Source organism: Delphinus delphis, chromosome 2 (genome assembly GCF_949987515.2).
Source record: "Delphinus delphis chromosome 2, mDelDel1.2, whole genome shotgun sequence".
Classification (NCBI taxonomy): Eukaryota; Metazoa; Chordata; class Mammalia; order Artiodactyla; family Delphinidae; genus Delphinus; species Delphinus delphis.
In genome coordinates, this window is record NC_082684.1 from 131532683 (window position 1) to 131550989 (window position 18307).

At 35.5% G+C, this 18307-nt stretch overlaps 1 protein-coding gene across 1 annotated transcript in view; it reads left to right on the forward strand.

Annotated features, from left to right (window-relative positions):
• Positions 1-18307, forward strand: part of MYO9A (myosin IXA) — a 269941-nt gene that overhangs the window by 149363 nt on the left and 102271 nt on the right. The window contains exons 17-19 of the mRNA XM_060005673.2: positions 7815-7958; positions 9460-9499; positions 15654-15776. Coding sequence (XP_059861656.1) covers positions 7815-7958; positions 9460-9499; positions 15654-15776 — 307 coding nt within the window. The remainder of the gene's footprint in view (positions 1-7814; positions 7959-9459; positions 9500-15653; positions 15777-18307) is intronic.

Consider the following 18307-nt stretch of genomic DNA (forward strand, 5'->3'; position numbering starts at 1 on the left):
GATGATTTCTCGATTTCTGGCTTAGTACTTAAGTAGGGAACATAAAAGAGGCAACAGTTTTGAAGAGGGAGTGATAGTTTCAGCTTGCACATGTTACTTTGAGATTCCTGAGAGATCTTCATCTAGAGAGAGAGAATAAATCATTGGATATACAGATGCACTCAGTTGATTCTTGGGCTAGAAGATGTATTTTGTTATTAATCGGGGATCTCGGTGTTTAGTTGGTGACTTCCAAATGTCTGCTATCTCTAGATTGTTTCTCTTGGGTCAGTCAGTTTTCCCTGCCTATAGCTTTTAAATCTGGCTACTGATGTTCTAGCTATGTAGCTGGGCTTCTCATGATTCCATACGCATACTTCCACTTAATTCCTCCTATTTTCAGTGTACCTCACCCACCCCTACCTTTAGCTATGCCTAATGTCTCTGACTTCTCCTGAGATTCTGTGTTTCCAACTTTTCTATAAAGTAAAATCTTTGAACGGTTTGAGGAAGGGAATGTTACTTCACTATATAGGGTAAGAGTAAGGATCTAGGTCATTTTTAAAGACTTTCAAACTAACTTCCTATTTTTAGCCCCATTCAGCATCACCCTTGCAGTGGTACCAGTTATCTCTAATATCTGACCCTTTCCAGAGTTCTGAATGAGAACAACTTACGTTTTGTTGTTTTAGCCTCTCTCCCACTCCAAACCCCAGCCTCTACACACACACACACACACACACACACACACACACACACACACACACACACACACACACACACGAGCATATGTGTATTCTCAATCATGCCTACCCCTATAGACTCCCCTTTTCTATGATTCTGACGTACACATATACTTAGGTTTTAATTTTTTCTAGTCTACTACATCTCTTATTACATGTCTGTCAACTTTAAACTTTTACTCTTCCTTGTCCCTTGCATAGTCTTCCTTCTCACTCTTTGTCCTTGTGAATTTATGACTTTGTCAAATTCGTGGTATTTCAGCTGGAGGCTGACATAAACAATTGCTATGGAGTATGCTATGGCAGCTTATTATGGGTTTCCCTTTTGCAAACACCAAATAGTTTATTTATAAATGTAGCTTATTTAAGAATGTTATCCTAGGGAGCAGGAGGGGGGATATGGTAATAAAAAAGGGAAAGATGGAGAATCCATACAAGAATCAATGAATGAGTTGGCCACTGGTTGCTCAACCCTGTGGGACCAACTGAGAAGCTTAATGATTTGTGTCTCAGGACCATCTATTTGCCTTGAGGAAGAAAAGAGGAGGGACTAATCCATTGCTCCAGGGGTTGCTAGCCCCACAGAGAGTTCTGCTTGTGTAAGTGCAGAGCAGAAGCCTACATCAGACAAGAGGCAAGTGTCTGGAGTCTGAAACTAGGTGCTGCCAGCAGCACCTGTTTGACGCTGGACAAAATTTGTGTGTATGACTAGTTACAGTACCATTTGCAATAGCAGCAGCTAGAGTAAGAGGTAAGACTTACGGGATTTGAAATGGAACATAAGAAGTGTGCAGTATACATGTTTAATAGGAAGCTTTGATTCAGTCTTTATACATTAAGGTAGCATTTGATACAAGAGAATATACAAAACACACATGTACATTAGGAAGCATATCAATAAAATGAATACCACCCAAGTTCGGAAACAGAAGATTATTAGTATTGCTGCAGCCACTTTTTTATCATATATTTTCTGATCATTCTCCCTCTCTCCCCACAGGTAACTGCTATCCAGAATTTTATGTATACCATTACTATGCTCTAAAAAATAGTTTTACAATAAACATATGTTTTTCTAAGCAAAGAGTCATTTGGCTTAGCTAGTTTTTGAGTTTTAGAAATACTAATATATAGTATGTGGTTGCTGTGACTTTTCTCCTCAGTAATATCTATCTAAGATTCATCCATCTTGTGGCATGTAATTTGTTCTTTTTAGTTGCTATATAATATTATATAGTATTGGAGGGCATGGGGAGTTATTGTTGAATGGGTACAAAGTTTCAGTTTGGCTAAAAGTTCTGGAGATAGATAGTAGTGATGGTTGCACAACAATAAATGTGCTTAGTGCCACTGTATTGTACACTTAAAAATGGTTAAAATGGGGGCTTCCCTGGTGGCGCAGTGGTTGAGAGTCTGCCTGCCAATGCAGGGGACACGGGTTCGTGCCCCGGTCCGGGAAGATCCCACATGCCGCGGAGCAGCTGGGCCCGTGAGCCATGGCCGCTGAGCCTGTGCGTCCGGAGCCTGTGCTCCGCAACGGGAGAGGCCACAACAGTGAGAGGCCCGCTTACCGCAAAAAAAAAAAAAAAAAAAAAATGGTTAAAATGGTAAATGTAGTTAAATATATTAATTTTTTCTCTATTATTTGTCCTTTTAATAACTTATTTAAATAATTGTTTCCTCAGTCCAAAGTCACCTATTCAGCCAGATTTTCTTCTACACTTTGGTGGTGCTTATATCCATTTCAACCCTAAGCTTTTTTGACAATTGTTTTAATTTCCTCTGATCATGTACAGATGCATCTTGAATTAATTTCATCTTCTTGTAGAAATCTCTGCTGGCATTTTTTTGATCAGAGGGGTTTGTTCTCTAGATCTATCACACAGCTGTCTTTACCTTTGTATTGGTCATTCCTTATGTTATTCTTCTGTTTTGTATCAACAGTTTTTTCTACCATTATTTCCTTTTATATATCTACTTTGTAAACTTTTACAGAGCATATTCTCTAGAAGCTCCATGAGAAAGTATATATAGGAGGAACATGTTTTTGATTCCTTGTATAACTAAGCATGCATTTATTCTGCCCTCACACTTGATCGGAAATTTGAGTGCGTATAGACTCTTGGTTGGAAATAACTTCTTTTCAGAATTTTGAAGACACCGCCACATTTCCTTTTAGTTACAGCATTGCTGATTTCTGAGGCCTTGTTTTAAATAGCTTTATTGAGATATAATTTACATACCACAAAATTTCACCCACTTAAAGTATACAATTCATTTAAGAGTTGGCCAACTATTCCAAAATCTAATTTGGAACATTTTAGTCAGTTCAAAAAGAAGTTTCCTACTTACTAGAATGTTTCCTTTTCTCGTACTGTCACTCACTGTAGGTAAACATGATCTACTTTTTGTCTCTGTAGATTTGCCTATTCTGGAAAAAATATATATTTTTTGGAAATTTTATATAAATGGAATCTACAATATGTGGCCTTTTATGTGAGACTTCTTTCGTTTAGCATAATGTTTTCAATAATCTACGTTGTAACATGTACCAGTACTTCATTAATTTTTATGGCTGAGTAACATCTCATGTTATGAATATTTTGGTTACACATTTATCAGTTAATGAACACTTGGGTTCTACTTTTTGGCTATTATGAATAATGCTGCTGTGAACATTCATATACAAGTTTTTGTGTGGACGTGTTTTCAGTGCTTTTGAGTACATGCCTAGGAATGAAATTGCTGTGTTATATGGTTACTGTCTATTTTGTTTAACATTTTGAGAGTTTGCCAAACTGTCTTCCAGAGTGGCTTGGACATTTTACATTCCCAGTAGTAATGGGTAAGGGTTCCAGTTTCTGCACATTCTTGTCATTTTGTTATTGCCTGTCTTAGAGGGAATGAAGTAGTATCTCATTGTAGTTTTGATTTGTATTTCCCTAAATGATGATGTTCAGTATCTTTTTATGTGCTTATTAGTGATTTGTATATGTTTTTTGATGATTCATATATCTTCTTTGAATAAATGTCTATTTTGTCCATTAAAATTTTTTTTGGTAAATATTCTTTCCATGTATATAAATATAATTGTCTTAAAACTGTATCATGCAACAATATTTAGATTTGATAATATATGCAGACAGCTCTTTATGCCATTAAATACTGTTCTCCCACATGGTTTTTTTTTTAAACAACTTTTTTGGTGTATAGTTGCTTTACATTGTTAGTTTCTGCTGTACAGCAAAGTGAATCAGCTATATGTATACTTATATCCCCATATCCCCTCCCTCTTGTGTCTCCCTCCCACCCTCCCTATCCCACCCTTCTAGGTGGTCACAAAGCACCGAGCTGCCCTCCCTGTGCTATGTGGCTGCTTCCCACTAGCTCTCTATTTTACATTTGGTAGTGTAAAATACCAAATGTAAAAATAGAGAGTCAATGTCAGTCTCTCACTTTGTCCCAGCTTGCCCTTCCCCCTCCCCGTGTGCTCAAGTCCATTCTCTACATCTGCCTCTTTATTCCTGTCCTGCCTCTAGGTTCTTCAGAGCCATTTTTTTTTTTAGATTTCATATATATGTGTTAGCATATGGTATTTTTCTCTTTCTGACTTACTTCACTCTGTATGACAGATTCTAGATCCATCCACCTCACTACAAATAACTCAATTTCATTTCTTTTTATGGCTGAGTAATATTCCATTGTATGTATGTGCCACATCTTCTTTATCCATTCATCTGTCGATGGACACTTAGGTTGCTTCCTTTCTATCATATCACTTTGTACATGTCTCAATTACAGAATTTATCACACTTATTGTCACTGTTGATATATGACAATCTCTGTCCCCTATTCTACTAGTCTGTTCATCTCAGACTCATCTCTGTCCCCTACTAGTCTGTGAGTGGGACCACGGCTTAGTCTTCTTCATTCCCCCAGCACCAAACACAGAGGCCAGCACGTGCTGAGATGAGGATGCTGCATAAGGCCTCTTGTCCCACTTAGGGCTGGAAGGAGCAGGGCAGAGGGGTGGCAGAGAGAGATTAAAGAAAAAAATGAAGGAGAGATTATGGAAATCATAGGGAGGTCAAAGTAAGGGGATAAATGAGACAAGAGGGGCAGCATTTGTATGAAGCACTGGGATGGGTAATATGAAGACCTTGCTCAAAACAGGTGGGGTCAATTTATAAAAGCAACATTTCTTCAGCACCTACTATGTGTGGGTAACACTATGTTAGACACTGTGGGGATATAAAGTTAAACAAAACACCTTTCCCTATGATTTGGTTGGGAAGATAAGACAAAGACTGGCAACATTCATGCATACAAATACAAAGTTTTAAGGTTCTTAAAGTTCAGTATCATTTTCAACTTCAAGACATTTAATATGAAGCCCCTCAGCAGTCAATAAGATATTGTTTTAAGAAATATTAGATATGGAAACTGACTTGCCTAGTTGAGATCTCAGCAAAGCTCAACAAGCCTAGACTTGAAACAATTTTCTTATAAAGTGAACTAAGACAGATTGACATGGAAATGTAAATTTTAATACCATTTAGGAGTAGTTCTCATTTCTGTGTCTCAAACTGTATATTATGAGCCTTTTTTTTTTTTTTACCGTCCCTGAGTTCTCTCTACTTTATTTTTTTTTTAATTTTTTTTTACATCTTTATTGGAGTATAATTGCTTTACAATGGTGTGTTAGTTTCTGCTTTATAACAAAGTGAATCAGTTATACATATACATATGTTCCCATATCTCTTCCCTCTTGCGTCTCCCTCCCACCCTTCCTATCCCACCCCTCTAGGTGGTCACAAAGCACCGAGCTGATCTCCCTGTGCTATGCGGCTGCTTCCCACTAGCTATCTATTTTACATTTGGTAGTGTATATATGTCCCTGCCACTCTCTCACTTTGTCACAGCTTACCCTTCCCCCTCCCTGTATCCTCAAGTCCCTTCTCTAGTAGGTCTGTGTCTTTATTCCTCTCTTACCCCTAGGTTCTTCATGACATTTTTTCTTTTTCTTAGATTCCATATATGTGTTAGCATACAGGTATTTGTCTTTCTCTTTCTGACTTACTTCACTCTGTATGACAGACTCTAGGTCCATCCACCTCATTACAAATAACTCAATTTCGTTTCTTTTTATGGCTGAGTAATATTCCATTGTATATATGTGCCACATCTTCTTTATCCATTCATCCGATGATGGACACTTACGTTGCTTCCATCTCCTGGCTATTGTAAATAGAGCTGCAGTGAACATTTTGGTACATGACTCTTTTTGAATTATGATTTTCTCAGAATATATATCCAGTAGTGGGATTGCTGGGTCGTATGGTAGTTCTGTTTTTAGTTTTTTAAGGAACCTCCATACTGTTCTTCATAGTGGCTGTACCAGTTCACATTCCCACCAACAGTGCAAGAGTGTTCCCTTTTGTCCACATCCTCTCCAGCATTTATGGTTTCTAGATTTTTTGATGATGGCCATTCTGACCAGTGTGAGATGGTATCTCATTGTAGTTTTGATTTGCATTTCTCTAATGATTAATGATGTTGAGCATTCTTTCATGTGTTTGTTGGCAATCTGTATATCTTCTTTGGAGAAATGTTTATTTAGGTCTTCGGCCCATTTTTGGATTGGGTTGTTTGTTTTTTTGTTATTGAGCTGCATAGGCTGCTTGTAAATTTTGGAGATTAATCCTTTGTCAGTTGCTTCATTTGCAAATGTTTTCTCCCATTCTTTTGGTCTTGTTTATGGTTTCCTTTGCTGCTCCCACATGATTTTTAATGACCTTATAGACTTCCATGGGGGTGGTTATAATATAACTTCTTTCATTTATTTCCAATTGTTGTTTATTTAGGTTGTTTCTAATTTTCTTGATATTGATGAAAATTTTTGTAGATAAAGTTTTGCATGTTTGATTATTATTTTATCTTCTGTTGTTCTTAGTAAGAAGCTTGACCAGAAGGACAGAACAAAGCTATTACAAGATTTTTAAGATATTGTCCTGGCTATCTAAAAAGTAGTAGAGTTTAAATAAAGAACTAATTGGAAAATAAATATTCTAAGGTTATATTCCATTTTTCAAAAGCAGGAAGTTTCAAAAATAGTACAAAGGAAAAAAATAGTTCATAGAGTCCTATGTACCCTTCACTCAGTTTTCCTTAAATGACATCTTATATACTGGTAGTATATTATCAAAACCAGGAAAGTTACATTGTTACATTAATATTAATTAGACTACAGTTCTCACCATTTAAAAAAATCTGTGTGTGTGTGTGTGTGTGTGTGTGTGTGTGTATGGGTAGTTTTTTGCAGTTTTATCCCATGTATAGATTTGTGTAACCAACTCCACAATCAAGATACCGAGCTCTTTCATCATCATAAAAGAATTTATTCATGCTGCTTATTTGTATTATCCTTCTTCCATGTCCCTTTCCTATCCTCTAGCACCCACTAATCTGTTCTTCATTTCTGTAGTTTTGTTATTTTGCGAATGTTATATAAATCAAATTATATAGTATGAAACTGTCAGGGAGAAAAAACTTTTCATCTGCCTTCTTAGGTTCAGTGGCTGCGGGCCTGTAAATTAAACTAATGAAAGACAATTAACAGGAGAAGAAGCATACAGTTTTTATTAATGTTTTACGTACATGAGTATTCTCCGAAAAGAAGTGAAACTCAAAGAAGCGGTTACACTCAGTGACTAATATATCCTTTTTCAAAAGGAAAGAGGGTTTGGGCTTCAAACACAGACAAAAGCCATGACATTATATTTTAATACATTATATTATTTACTGCTTGTTAAGTGGTATATTTAAAGGTATTAGCTATATGATGTGCTCACCTTCATGCACATTTGAATGTGAATGTGCTAGAATCCGTAGAAATTTTTTGTTCTGAAAGAGTAAAAGATAAGCCAAATTAATCAGTAATCTCTCTGATAAAACCATTTTCTGCTGGTTTAGCATTTTTTCTAAATTTTAACTTTAGTGTTTAAAGTTTTATTTTACTTTTTTAAGAAATGTATAGAGTTTTAGGGATGTCTCAATTAACAAAGCACATTGTACCCTATTTAATTTTTACAGTGAAACATTTGATTTTGCCTGGAATGGCAGAACTGGGATTCGCCAGAGCAGACTATCCAGTAACACCTCCTTGCTTGATAAAGATGGGATATTCGCTAATTCAGCTAGCAGCAAACTCTTGGAGAGAGCCCATGGAATTCTCACGTTAGTATTGATCAATAATGTGGATTGCTTTTTATGACTGATTTAAAATTTCTGGCTAAAAATGAAGAGAGGTGATCATGAAGCATTATTTTCATGAGTAGAATTTTGAGTGAAACAAGACTCAAAAGTAGTCAGAATTTAGAGCTGTGACAGTCTCCTGTATTATAAAGCTGGTGTTTGTTTTCATCTCACCAGGAGAATCAGACTGAATATACTTATTATGGAGATGACTCTTTATTGCTCTTTAACAGACCCTACATCCAGAGAGAGCAAAAACTGATAGCTCTTTTTAGGATTCCTAGTCTTTAACTTCAGTTTCCTTTAATTCTAGCAATCCTAACAAATTGGGCAGGAAAATCCCTTATGAAGTGGTGAATGGGGCCATATACAGTTTACCCCTCAACACTGCATGGGTTAGAGGTGCCAACCCTCTGTACAGTCAAAAATTTGTGTGTTTCCTGTAGTCAGCCCTCCATATCCACTGCTCCTCGGTATCTGTGATTCCACATCCACAGATTCAACCAACCTCAGATCAAGTACAGTAACTTGAAAGACAATTAACAAGAGAAGAAGCATACAGTTTTGAAAAAACTGTTGAAAAAAAATTCCACTTATAAGTGGAACTGCACAGTCAAAACCTGTGTTGTTCAAGGGGCACCTGTATGGTGATATATAACACTTAACCCAAGCCTGCCATTCCTCCTTACCTGATTTAGAACTGGTTTGAGGACATAGATATAACCATGCATGGTAGACAAGTAAAAAGTTCTTAGCTACCTATATCAACATATTTCAAACACTTCCAAAGCATATTTTTTGACCACTAGCTGGAAGTGTGACTGAATTGGATTCCTTAATCCCTAAATCATCGCTTAACAGTGTTAATAGGCTCAATTTGTATAAGTCTTGCTATACTCCAGAATTAGTAGGTGAAAGAGCTTAGATTCAAGCCAAGGTCTTCCTGACACCCCAGCCCATGTTCATAAGCATTGGGCTTTATTCCCTGTATGTAGTCATTAAAAATAAAAAAGATTTGATATAAGTGTGATACTGAATTATGAATAAGGGAAAAAAGGGCAAAGGAGAATTTTTAATTTCTAAAAATGGAAGATCATGAGTCTTAGTGAAAAGTACATTTTAAAAATTCATGAAATTAGGCATCTATTTAAGTTTAAAATGACAGAAACAATGCCTCTTTAGGTTTAAGAATGCAGAGCCCTATTAACATCCAAAAGAAAATGAAACTTCAGCTTTGAATGTACATTATGTTACTTATCATTGGGCTTAAATGTGTTTGTACCTGTATTACAAAGCAGGCATCTCTTTTCTTCTCTTATCTGTCCTTCCCAAAGGTGACTGCTTAGTTGAATTAGACAGTGTTTTCATTTAGGCGACCTATAACTTGGAAATGGGTATATAATCTGTTGTTTTAGTAGAGACCTTGAAATCATTCGTCTCTACCGTGTTTTTTTTTTTCCTAATGTATGATTTATCTCTATAGGAGAAACAAAAATTTCAAATCCAAGCCTGGCCTTCCAAAGGTGAGTATTACGAAAAAAATTTTTCTGTTAGTGCCCCATTTCATAATTATTTTTTTATTATTCATGCAAATGATCTTCATAAACAAAAAAAGAAATATCTTATTTGTACCCAAAATAGAGGTTAATTGTGTATATTCAGTTGAAACCATTTTAGAAATAATGCTGGATGTTATGAAATGGCCAAGTTTAATGGTTCAGGTAAATATTTGTGATATGTCCCATTTTCTAGTGTTTGAAGAGCTTCTGAATATAAATGTAAATTTTTGTTGAGTAATTGCATCTTTGCATAAGATCTTTTCATTTCTCCTTGAGTCAGGTTAAGATAAAATTCTGAATTTTATCTGATTTAAAAATAATTTCTAAGTAATGCTTACCTAACTCTCATCATCGTTAACATTAGTTAGCCAGGTTTTTCTGTAAAGGTCCAGTTAGGCTTGCAGGCTTATCTGTTCTGGTCTGTGTTATAATTACTTAGCTCTGCTATCATAGCACAAATGCAGCTGTAGACAATATGTAACTGAATGAGAGTGACTGTATTCCAATAAAACTTTATTTATGGACACTGAAATTTGAATTTCATTTAATTTTCACATGCCATCATATATTATTTAATTCTTTTTGCAACCATATAAATCTTATAAAAACAGTGGGCAGGATTTGACCCAGGGGTTGTAATTTGCCTACTCTAATCTACATTCCAAAATATTTATTAAATTTACTAAAGAAAGAAAAATCTTACTGAGTTTTTCTTTCTCTTGTGCTCTCCCAAAGAAGGAGTCCTGTCGTTTGTAACTTTGTTAATGGGCATAATTTCAAAATTCTAAAAGAACTGAAAAAGAGCTATTTATTGTCATGATTCTCTAGTTCAAGAAAGAAGAAAATGAATCTGTCTTTAATTTTCCTTCTACTTAAGTCACCTTATATTTCCAAAGAAAATTTAATGTACTGCTGATGTGGTTTGTGGTAGTGACAAATATGTTTTAAGCCACAAAGAAAAGTTACCTAAGTGGTTTGTGATTATGGTCTTACATGAAACAATTTTATGTAGAGAGAAAGAGAGGAGACTACATTTATTGTCAAATATTCATTATCATTCATTTGTCTGTCTTTTTTCCTTCACTGTCTCTCTAGCCTTTTTGTATTTTGAATGCCACCTCTGGACCTAGTGTTTGTGCTGTTCTTTACCCTCTCCTCAAATGGATAAATTATTTCTTTTTAATTGTAGTATAGTTGATTTACAATGTTGTGTTAATTTCTGCTGTACAGCAAAGTGACTCAGTTATACATATATATACATTCTTTTATAACTTCTTAAACTTTACATGATAGACAACAAGAATATGTTGGATACATCTGAAGTGAACGATTCCATTCAATCATCAGTCATGGGAATCCCATCTATTTCTCAATCTTTTAAATTTAAATATGGCTAATCTTTTGTTTATTTTAGTGTGTCTTGTGTATTCAAGTACATATATTTAATATTAGAGAGGCAACATAGTCTGTGAGAATATAGACCTTGGAGTCAAACTGACCTACATTCAAATGATGGATCTGTTACCTGCTCTTTGATTTTTTAAAAAATTAATTATTTTTTGGCTGCGTTGGGTCTTTGCTGCTGTGTGTGGGCTTTCTCTAGTTGCAGCAAGCGGGGGCTACTCTTAGCTGCGGTGGTGCATGGGCTTCTCATTGAGGTGGCTCCTCTTGTTGCAGAGCATGGGCTCTAGGCGCGCAGGCCTCAGTAGTAGTGGTACGCGGGCTTAATTAGTTATGGCGCATGGGCTTAGTTGCTCTGCGGCATGTGGGATCTTCCTGGACCAGAACACGAACCCGTGTCCCCTGCATTGGCAGGGGGATTCTTAACCACTGTGCCACCAGGGAAGTCCCTGCTCTTTGATTTTTGGAGTTGGTTCTCGAACTTGTCTTAACCTCTGTCTCTTCATTTGTAATGCGGAGGATAATATATGTTAGGATGAGAGATATATATTTGGTATGTGCATGATTAGTATTCAGTAAATAATAAGTATTTTCTTCATATTTGCTGCCAGAATGTTAGAGCTGAAGCTGTGGCTCATCTGTGTACATACATGTAGGCATGATGTGTGCTTTGTTTAGTAACCTCACTCTTCATCTTACTTTCCTACCCTTCTTTAAATATGCCTTATTTTTTCTAATTATGCTTAATGAGTGTTTGTGTTTTGCTTGTTTCTTTCAGTCCATTTCAAACCAAGGCAAAACAAGTATATATTAATAAAATTAAAGTGGCGGGCTTCCCTGGTGGCGCAGTGGTTGAGAGTCCGCCTGCCGATGCAGGGGACACGGGTTCGTGCCCTGGTCCGGGAAGATCCCACATGCCGCAGAGCGGCTGGGCCCATGAGCCATGGCCGCTGAGCCTGTGCGTCCGGAGCCCGTGCTCCTCAACGGGAGAGGCCACAACAGTGAGAGGCCCGCGTACCGCAAAAAAAAAAAAATTAAAGTGACAGATCCTATATCCTCATTGACTATGGTCATTTGCTGATTAAGATATTTTGGTTGCGTTAAGTTAGATTTATGTGATGTGGAAGGAAGCAACAGAAGTGTAGATAACCTGAACTTCTTTTCCCTTTTGCTCTTTTGTGAAATCTGCAGCCACTTTCTTACCTTGAGTATGAATCATTATTGTACGCATCCCTACAACTTTTATCGCTACTGGAAATAAGATTCAGTCACCTGTATTAAGGGCACCTCATTTTATTGATATAGGTAGGATTTAGAATGCTTTATTTTTATTACAGTTCTGAATAAACACAGGCAAATATTCAACACATATAATCCAACAGCCCTTAGCCTTCTGTTAATATAATTCTGTTTTGATAGTTCTTTCCATTTCTCTCCTAGAGAGTACTTTCCCTCTCATACCTTGAAACCATCACTTCTATTAAATATACCTTTCTAATATGATCTACCTTTGAATTTTCAATCTTTTACTGACAGTTCCCTTGTTGTACATTTCTACTTTGACACCCTGCTCATCTCTCAGACTTGATCCCCAAAGCTATTTTGGTTTGTCACTCCCCTACTGAATTTTTGTAGTCACTCAGGCTCAAACGTTGAAGGTAAGTTTATTGTGCATTTTAGTTGTCTTTAACAACATGAGCAATATCTTCTTAATCTTTGTGGCTACAGCACCTTGCACAGCAAGCAGTAAATAATTGTTTAAAAAAGAATGAACTGACTAATCTTAATAAGCTAAACAATGAAGATGGAATTAAGAAAGGAATAAAGTAGATAATGAACAGAAGACCTAAGAAAGGAATTAACTCCGTATCTGTTTTCTGCTAGATCTTGGGCCCACAGTTCAGTTCTTGGTTTTTGTCACATCATACTGGACTATTGAAGCTCTCCCTTGACTGGATTTATCTCTCTCTTGCCTCCTTAGCCTCCTGTCTTCCACATTGTTCTGCTCCGCCTTGTCTCTCCTTTCTTCCTTGCCCTGTTTTATCTTCTTCATAAATCTTAATAACCCTCAGATTATCATTTATTTTTTAATTTCCTTATAGTCTGTTTCCCTGTACTTGAATGCAATGTATTCCTGGCACTTAGAACAGAATCTGTAGTAATCACTGAATATTTGTTGATAGATCTAGTGGACAAGAGACTGGTCTCCAGTTGCTGAGGAAACATTGTTCAAAAATCATTACTTGCTAACCATTCGTTCATTTATCCAAACTAATATTTATTGAGTTTGCAGTACCAGACACTGTTTCAGGCATTGGAAGTGCTGAGATAAACAGTCCAGTCAGAGAATCCTTGCTCTCTCATAGTGATTCTTTTAGAGAAAGAGAAAAAAATACATAACTAAACAAAAGATGATTTAGATGATATTATGTGCAAAGAGGAAAATAAAATGACATATTATTGATTTAGATGGGGGCTGCCTTTGGGGTATTTAAGAAAATAGCTTCATGAGAAAGTTTGGGTATTTAAGCTTTAAGTTGAATGCTAAGAAAAATCAAGCAATGTAAAGGTCTATCTATAGAGTATTCCAAGCAAATGAAAAGGTTAGAAAGACCTTGAGATAAGAATGAATGTGGATTTTTTTTGTTTTTACCTTTCTAATTAAATTCCTTGATGGGAAGGACTTTTTAATAGTTAAAAAAAAAATAGTTACTTGTATTTTTCACAGTTCATCTGACCCTTTTTCACATAGTAACATTTAGTACTTAATTTTACCATTGCTTTAGATATGGTTTATAAAATGCAACCATTTCCGAGGTCTTTTTATCAGAAGTATCTTAAATGTTGGGGGGGGGGGCAATAATTTTAGGCTTCGGTGATAATTTCATTTTACTTATGGGTAAACCACACAACTCTTCTAATTGAGTCCTGACCAGTATATGAAATTATTTTTTTCTTAATATACAATGAATCTTTTTGTAAGAATTCAAAAATACTAATAAAAATTAAGTATAAACTCTCAAAATTCAATATACACATGTACTATATATATTTACATATATATTATTGTTTTGTGTGGGGTTTTTTGGTCAAGAGTATTTGCAGATATTTTTCCATGTCAGTAAATATAGGTTACAGTATTTTTAGGAGCTGTATAGTATTCAGTTGTGTGAATGAAGCATACTTTATGAAAAAAATTCTGTATAGTTCCTTATTGCTTTTGTTTAGAATTTTTCACTATTTTTTTGAAGTACATTGTCAGAAATAACATTCAGAGCTCTCCTTAGATAAATATGTAGACGTGAAATGGTTTATCAGAAAGATTATAATGATTTGCATTCCTAAGAACAGTGCATAAATATGCCTATTTCATGTATACTGGGTTTTATCAGCCTTTACTATGTTTGCCAATCTGATGTGCAGAAAATCTCCTTAAAAGAAAATGTGTATTTCTTTGATTAAAAGTGAGATTGATTGTCATTATGTTACTTGTCATTTATATTTTGAGAATTGCCTGTTGAAGTCTTCTGCTCATTTATTATCACTGGATGTATTTTTTAAAGGATTTTTTTTACAGTTCTTATATACGGATAATAAGTCTTTGTCATTATTGAAAATATTTTTTCTTAGGTGGAATTGTTGAAATGTATATTGTACTTAATGCCACTTGGAAGTTTTTATTTTTTAATGTTTATCTTGTCAAAATTAATATTTCTTAGTCTTTTAATTTGTCATACTTGTAACTCAATTCTGTGCTTCTCATACAATAAAACTTTTACTACTTTTAAAATAACATATGCAGTTGCACAACTGTATAGATACATTTTTTCCATTGACAAACTCACAGCCATAAATTAGTAGGATTTTAAAAATTGATTAATGATTAGCTAAAAAAAGCTCCAAAATACTTTATTAGTGTCCTGTTTTGTATTCTTTAGTTGCTTTATGTGTAACTTATATCTTATTTTTAAGATTAATAATTAGGACCCAGGGATATAGCCCAGGGATTGAATTTAATTTATTATCTGTGTGAGTCGGGATTCAGTTGCAGATAACTAACAACCATAGATATTGTTAAGTAGAAAGGGACTTTATTCAAAGAGGTGCTTACAGAAGTCATCAGAAGTATTAAAACAACGGAGCAGAACTGACCTCAGCTGTACTCAGAAAGCTAGGAAATGAGGAAGCCACTATCACTGGTGCTGCTTCCAGGCTCATACCACCTGCGGTGTATGTAATCCAGGAATCAAGAAGCTGCTACAACTGTTGGCTTCAGGGCTAAGGTGCTTTTACTAGAGTTGCAGTGACAACACAAATGCCCTGCACTCTGCCTCACAACACTTTAAAAAGTAGTGCCTGGGCACTGGGACCACCGAAAACTTAAGTACTTCTGTGTACATGTTTGCCAGAAGAAATAAGCTAGTAGCCAAAGCCTCTGCCTTAGTTAGACCTTCCCAGTTTCACGTGTGGGAATTGATGAACTTAAATCACATCCAGAACCTGAGATGTAAGAGAGTTTGGGAAATGTAGTTTCTTTTTAGCTGGTAAGCTTCTGTAAGAAAGCAGAAGGAGGGTAAAAATGGACATTGAATATTAATTGCTCATATTCACCACAGTCATTATACGCATGAATAATGAAAACTGGCTTACAATTTTGTTTTTCCTATTCTTAGATTAATTTATATGAAGAATTTGATTTTTTTCCCCTGCTTTTCAGCACTTGCTAGAAGTAAAGTCTTTAAAGCACCTGACAAGACTGACCCTACAGGATCGCATTACCAAGTCTCTTCTTCATTTGCACAAGAAGAAGAAACCTCCCAGCATCAGTGCCCAGTTTCAGGTTGTTTCCTGTTTTACCTTTTTTTCCTTTTATTTTTAACAAAGAGGAATTTGTTTTGTTCAGATTGACATTGTAAGGTCAAAGTGATCTGCAAGATACCTGAATGGGATATGATTCATGTGACTAAAAAGCTATACTATAATGGCCATTTTGGATGGAAGTACCAAAGATGGGGAAAAAATGTCAAGTGCTTTTGTTTTTCATCCTTGTATCTCTGGATAGTGCATATCCCAAAGAGTAATTTATTATTTTCAGTGTGAGGAGAAAAGCATCAGAAAATTGACTGCCCAGATATGGTCACTGTTAACATAATGATGTATATTTCTCCCTATATATTTAAACCTCATGCTACTGCCATCAACATTTAACTCAATGGAATTGTAAGTTTTTTCTTGATTGTTTATTTTAGTTTTGTGTATATAGGAATCCAGTTCCTTTCATTGTAACTGGGCATTTAGGAATAAATATGATCATAATCAATTAACCAAATAACCTCCAGAATAACTTTACAAAATTCTCTTCGAATTCTTCCCATTCTTCTCAAATCATCTCTAACATTCTATTCATTTGCTAGATATTTATGAAAAAGAGCTGAAAATTTTAAAGGAAACAGTGCTTTACATAATTTTACTCTACCTCATGCTTTTATCACAGAAGTGTCGTTCACTGTTAACTAAAAATTTCTTTATCTGCCGATAGCTATACTTCTATGTTATCACGTTTTTCAATGCTCCTGTTTAATCCAGGATACCTGAATGTAAATTATCTACTAACATATCACTGGATATGATCTTGTTTGATTTATAAGCACAGTTCTTCAAACTGTAGGCTAGAAATGTCATTTTATTTTAGACAATTTTCACGGTAGGCCTAGACAAAAATTTGATTCTATAAAAGCTACTTGGTCAAAGTGCTCTTTAAAAAAAAAACAGCAACAAAAAAAAAACAAGATCGAAGAGCCAAACAACTTATAACTTATTAGGTGCTAATAAAGTTAAAGGAAAGACAATTGAATATATAATGGAAGCTCTGCCATGAATTAAAAAAAAATCCTTCTTAAACCACAATCCTATGGGTTAATGGTATTTGATTATTTAAAAAAAGAGAGAGATGTTGCTTGACCAGACAGGTCTGTCTATACCTCGGTGGTGTCTTCACATCCCAGAGTTTGGGTTTTCACTTCATGGATTTAGAAATGCAAAGATGAATTTACAGGGAACAAAAATATCATGCTGACTGATAAACTATAAACACTGCTGTAAAACAGTATCAAAGTTTATTAATATACAATGAGAAATAAGAGTCATAGGCAGACTTGTTATAATTTTTAGTTCATGATCACATTTCCTCCTGATTAGCAGATCAAGGTGGGAAGCCAAATTCTGATCAAAAGGTAACGTGGTGAGCTTGGTATCTGAAAAGGAAGCATTAATCTCATAATTATGAAGGGTAGAACCATTAAGCTGTTGTGTCCTTTATTTTGTTACCTTGGATCTTTTACAGGTGCCTGTATACCAAACTCAGACTTTAATCTGAAGAGTACACATTATAGCTACTACAAGAAAACTTAGTTATAATTACAATCCTATCATGTCCCTTAAAATCCCCCAAATTCAGGAATTATGGATATTTTCAAATTAAATTCATGTATTGTGTTTAACATTTGCAAAAAGAGTCATCTTTAATGTTTCTAATACATTGTTAAGTATTATAAAAGTAATGAGTACTATATTCTCCAGATCCTTTACTAAAAATTTATATACATACATTATTTTTCCTCCAATTCTGTGAGATAAATACTGTCATTCTTATTGTACAGGTGAGGAAATTAGAAGTGATGGAGATAGATGGCACCCAGCTGTCTTTGACTTCATACACTTCTTGTGAATGAATATTTACTTTCATCAAAATGAAATCATAGAACTCATGAAGGATTAACCGATACAGGAATTGCCCTTCTGCTATAAACAACTAGAAAACTGGACAAAAGATAAGAATAGAATATTTTTAGATATTAGACAGTAAGCACTGCAGGATTATGATCCCTGAGAAGAGGGAAATTGAGGCAAGTCCCAGGTTACTGCATAAAGGCAATTTGCTATAGCCCAGGGAGAGGGAATCCAAACAAATGCCAAGGTTTTGCTCTGGACCTGCCCTCACAAAGCTTAATAAAAGCAAGTCTTGAAAGAATCAGAGTGATCCTTTATAACTTAACAGCCCCAGGGGAAAATGTCTGTTGCTCTTTAAAGAAATATAACAAAATCCAACAATGTAAAATCACACTAGCATCCAATCTGAAATTATTAGGCATGCAAAGAATCAGGGAAAAAACAACCCATAGCAAGGGAGAAAAAAATCAATCATTAGAAACAGATCTAGGGACTTCCCTCCTGGTGCAGTGGTGAAGACTCCATGCTCCCAATGCAGGGGGCCGGGGTTCTATCCCTGGTCAGGGAACTAGATCCACATGCATGCTGCAACTAAAAGTTTGCATGCTACAACTAAGGAGCCTGTGAGCCGCAACTAAGGAG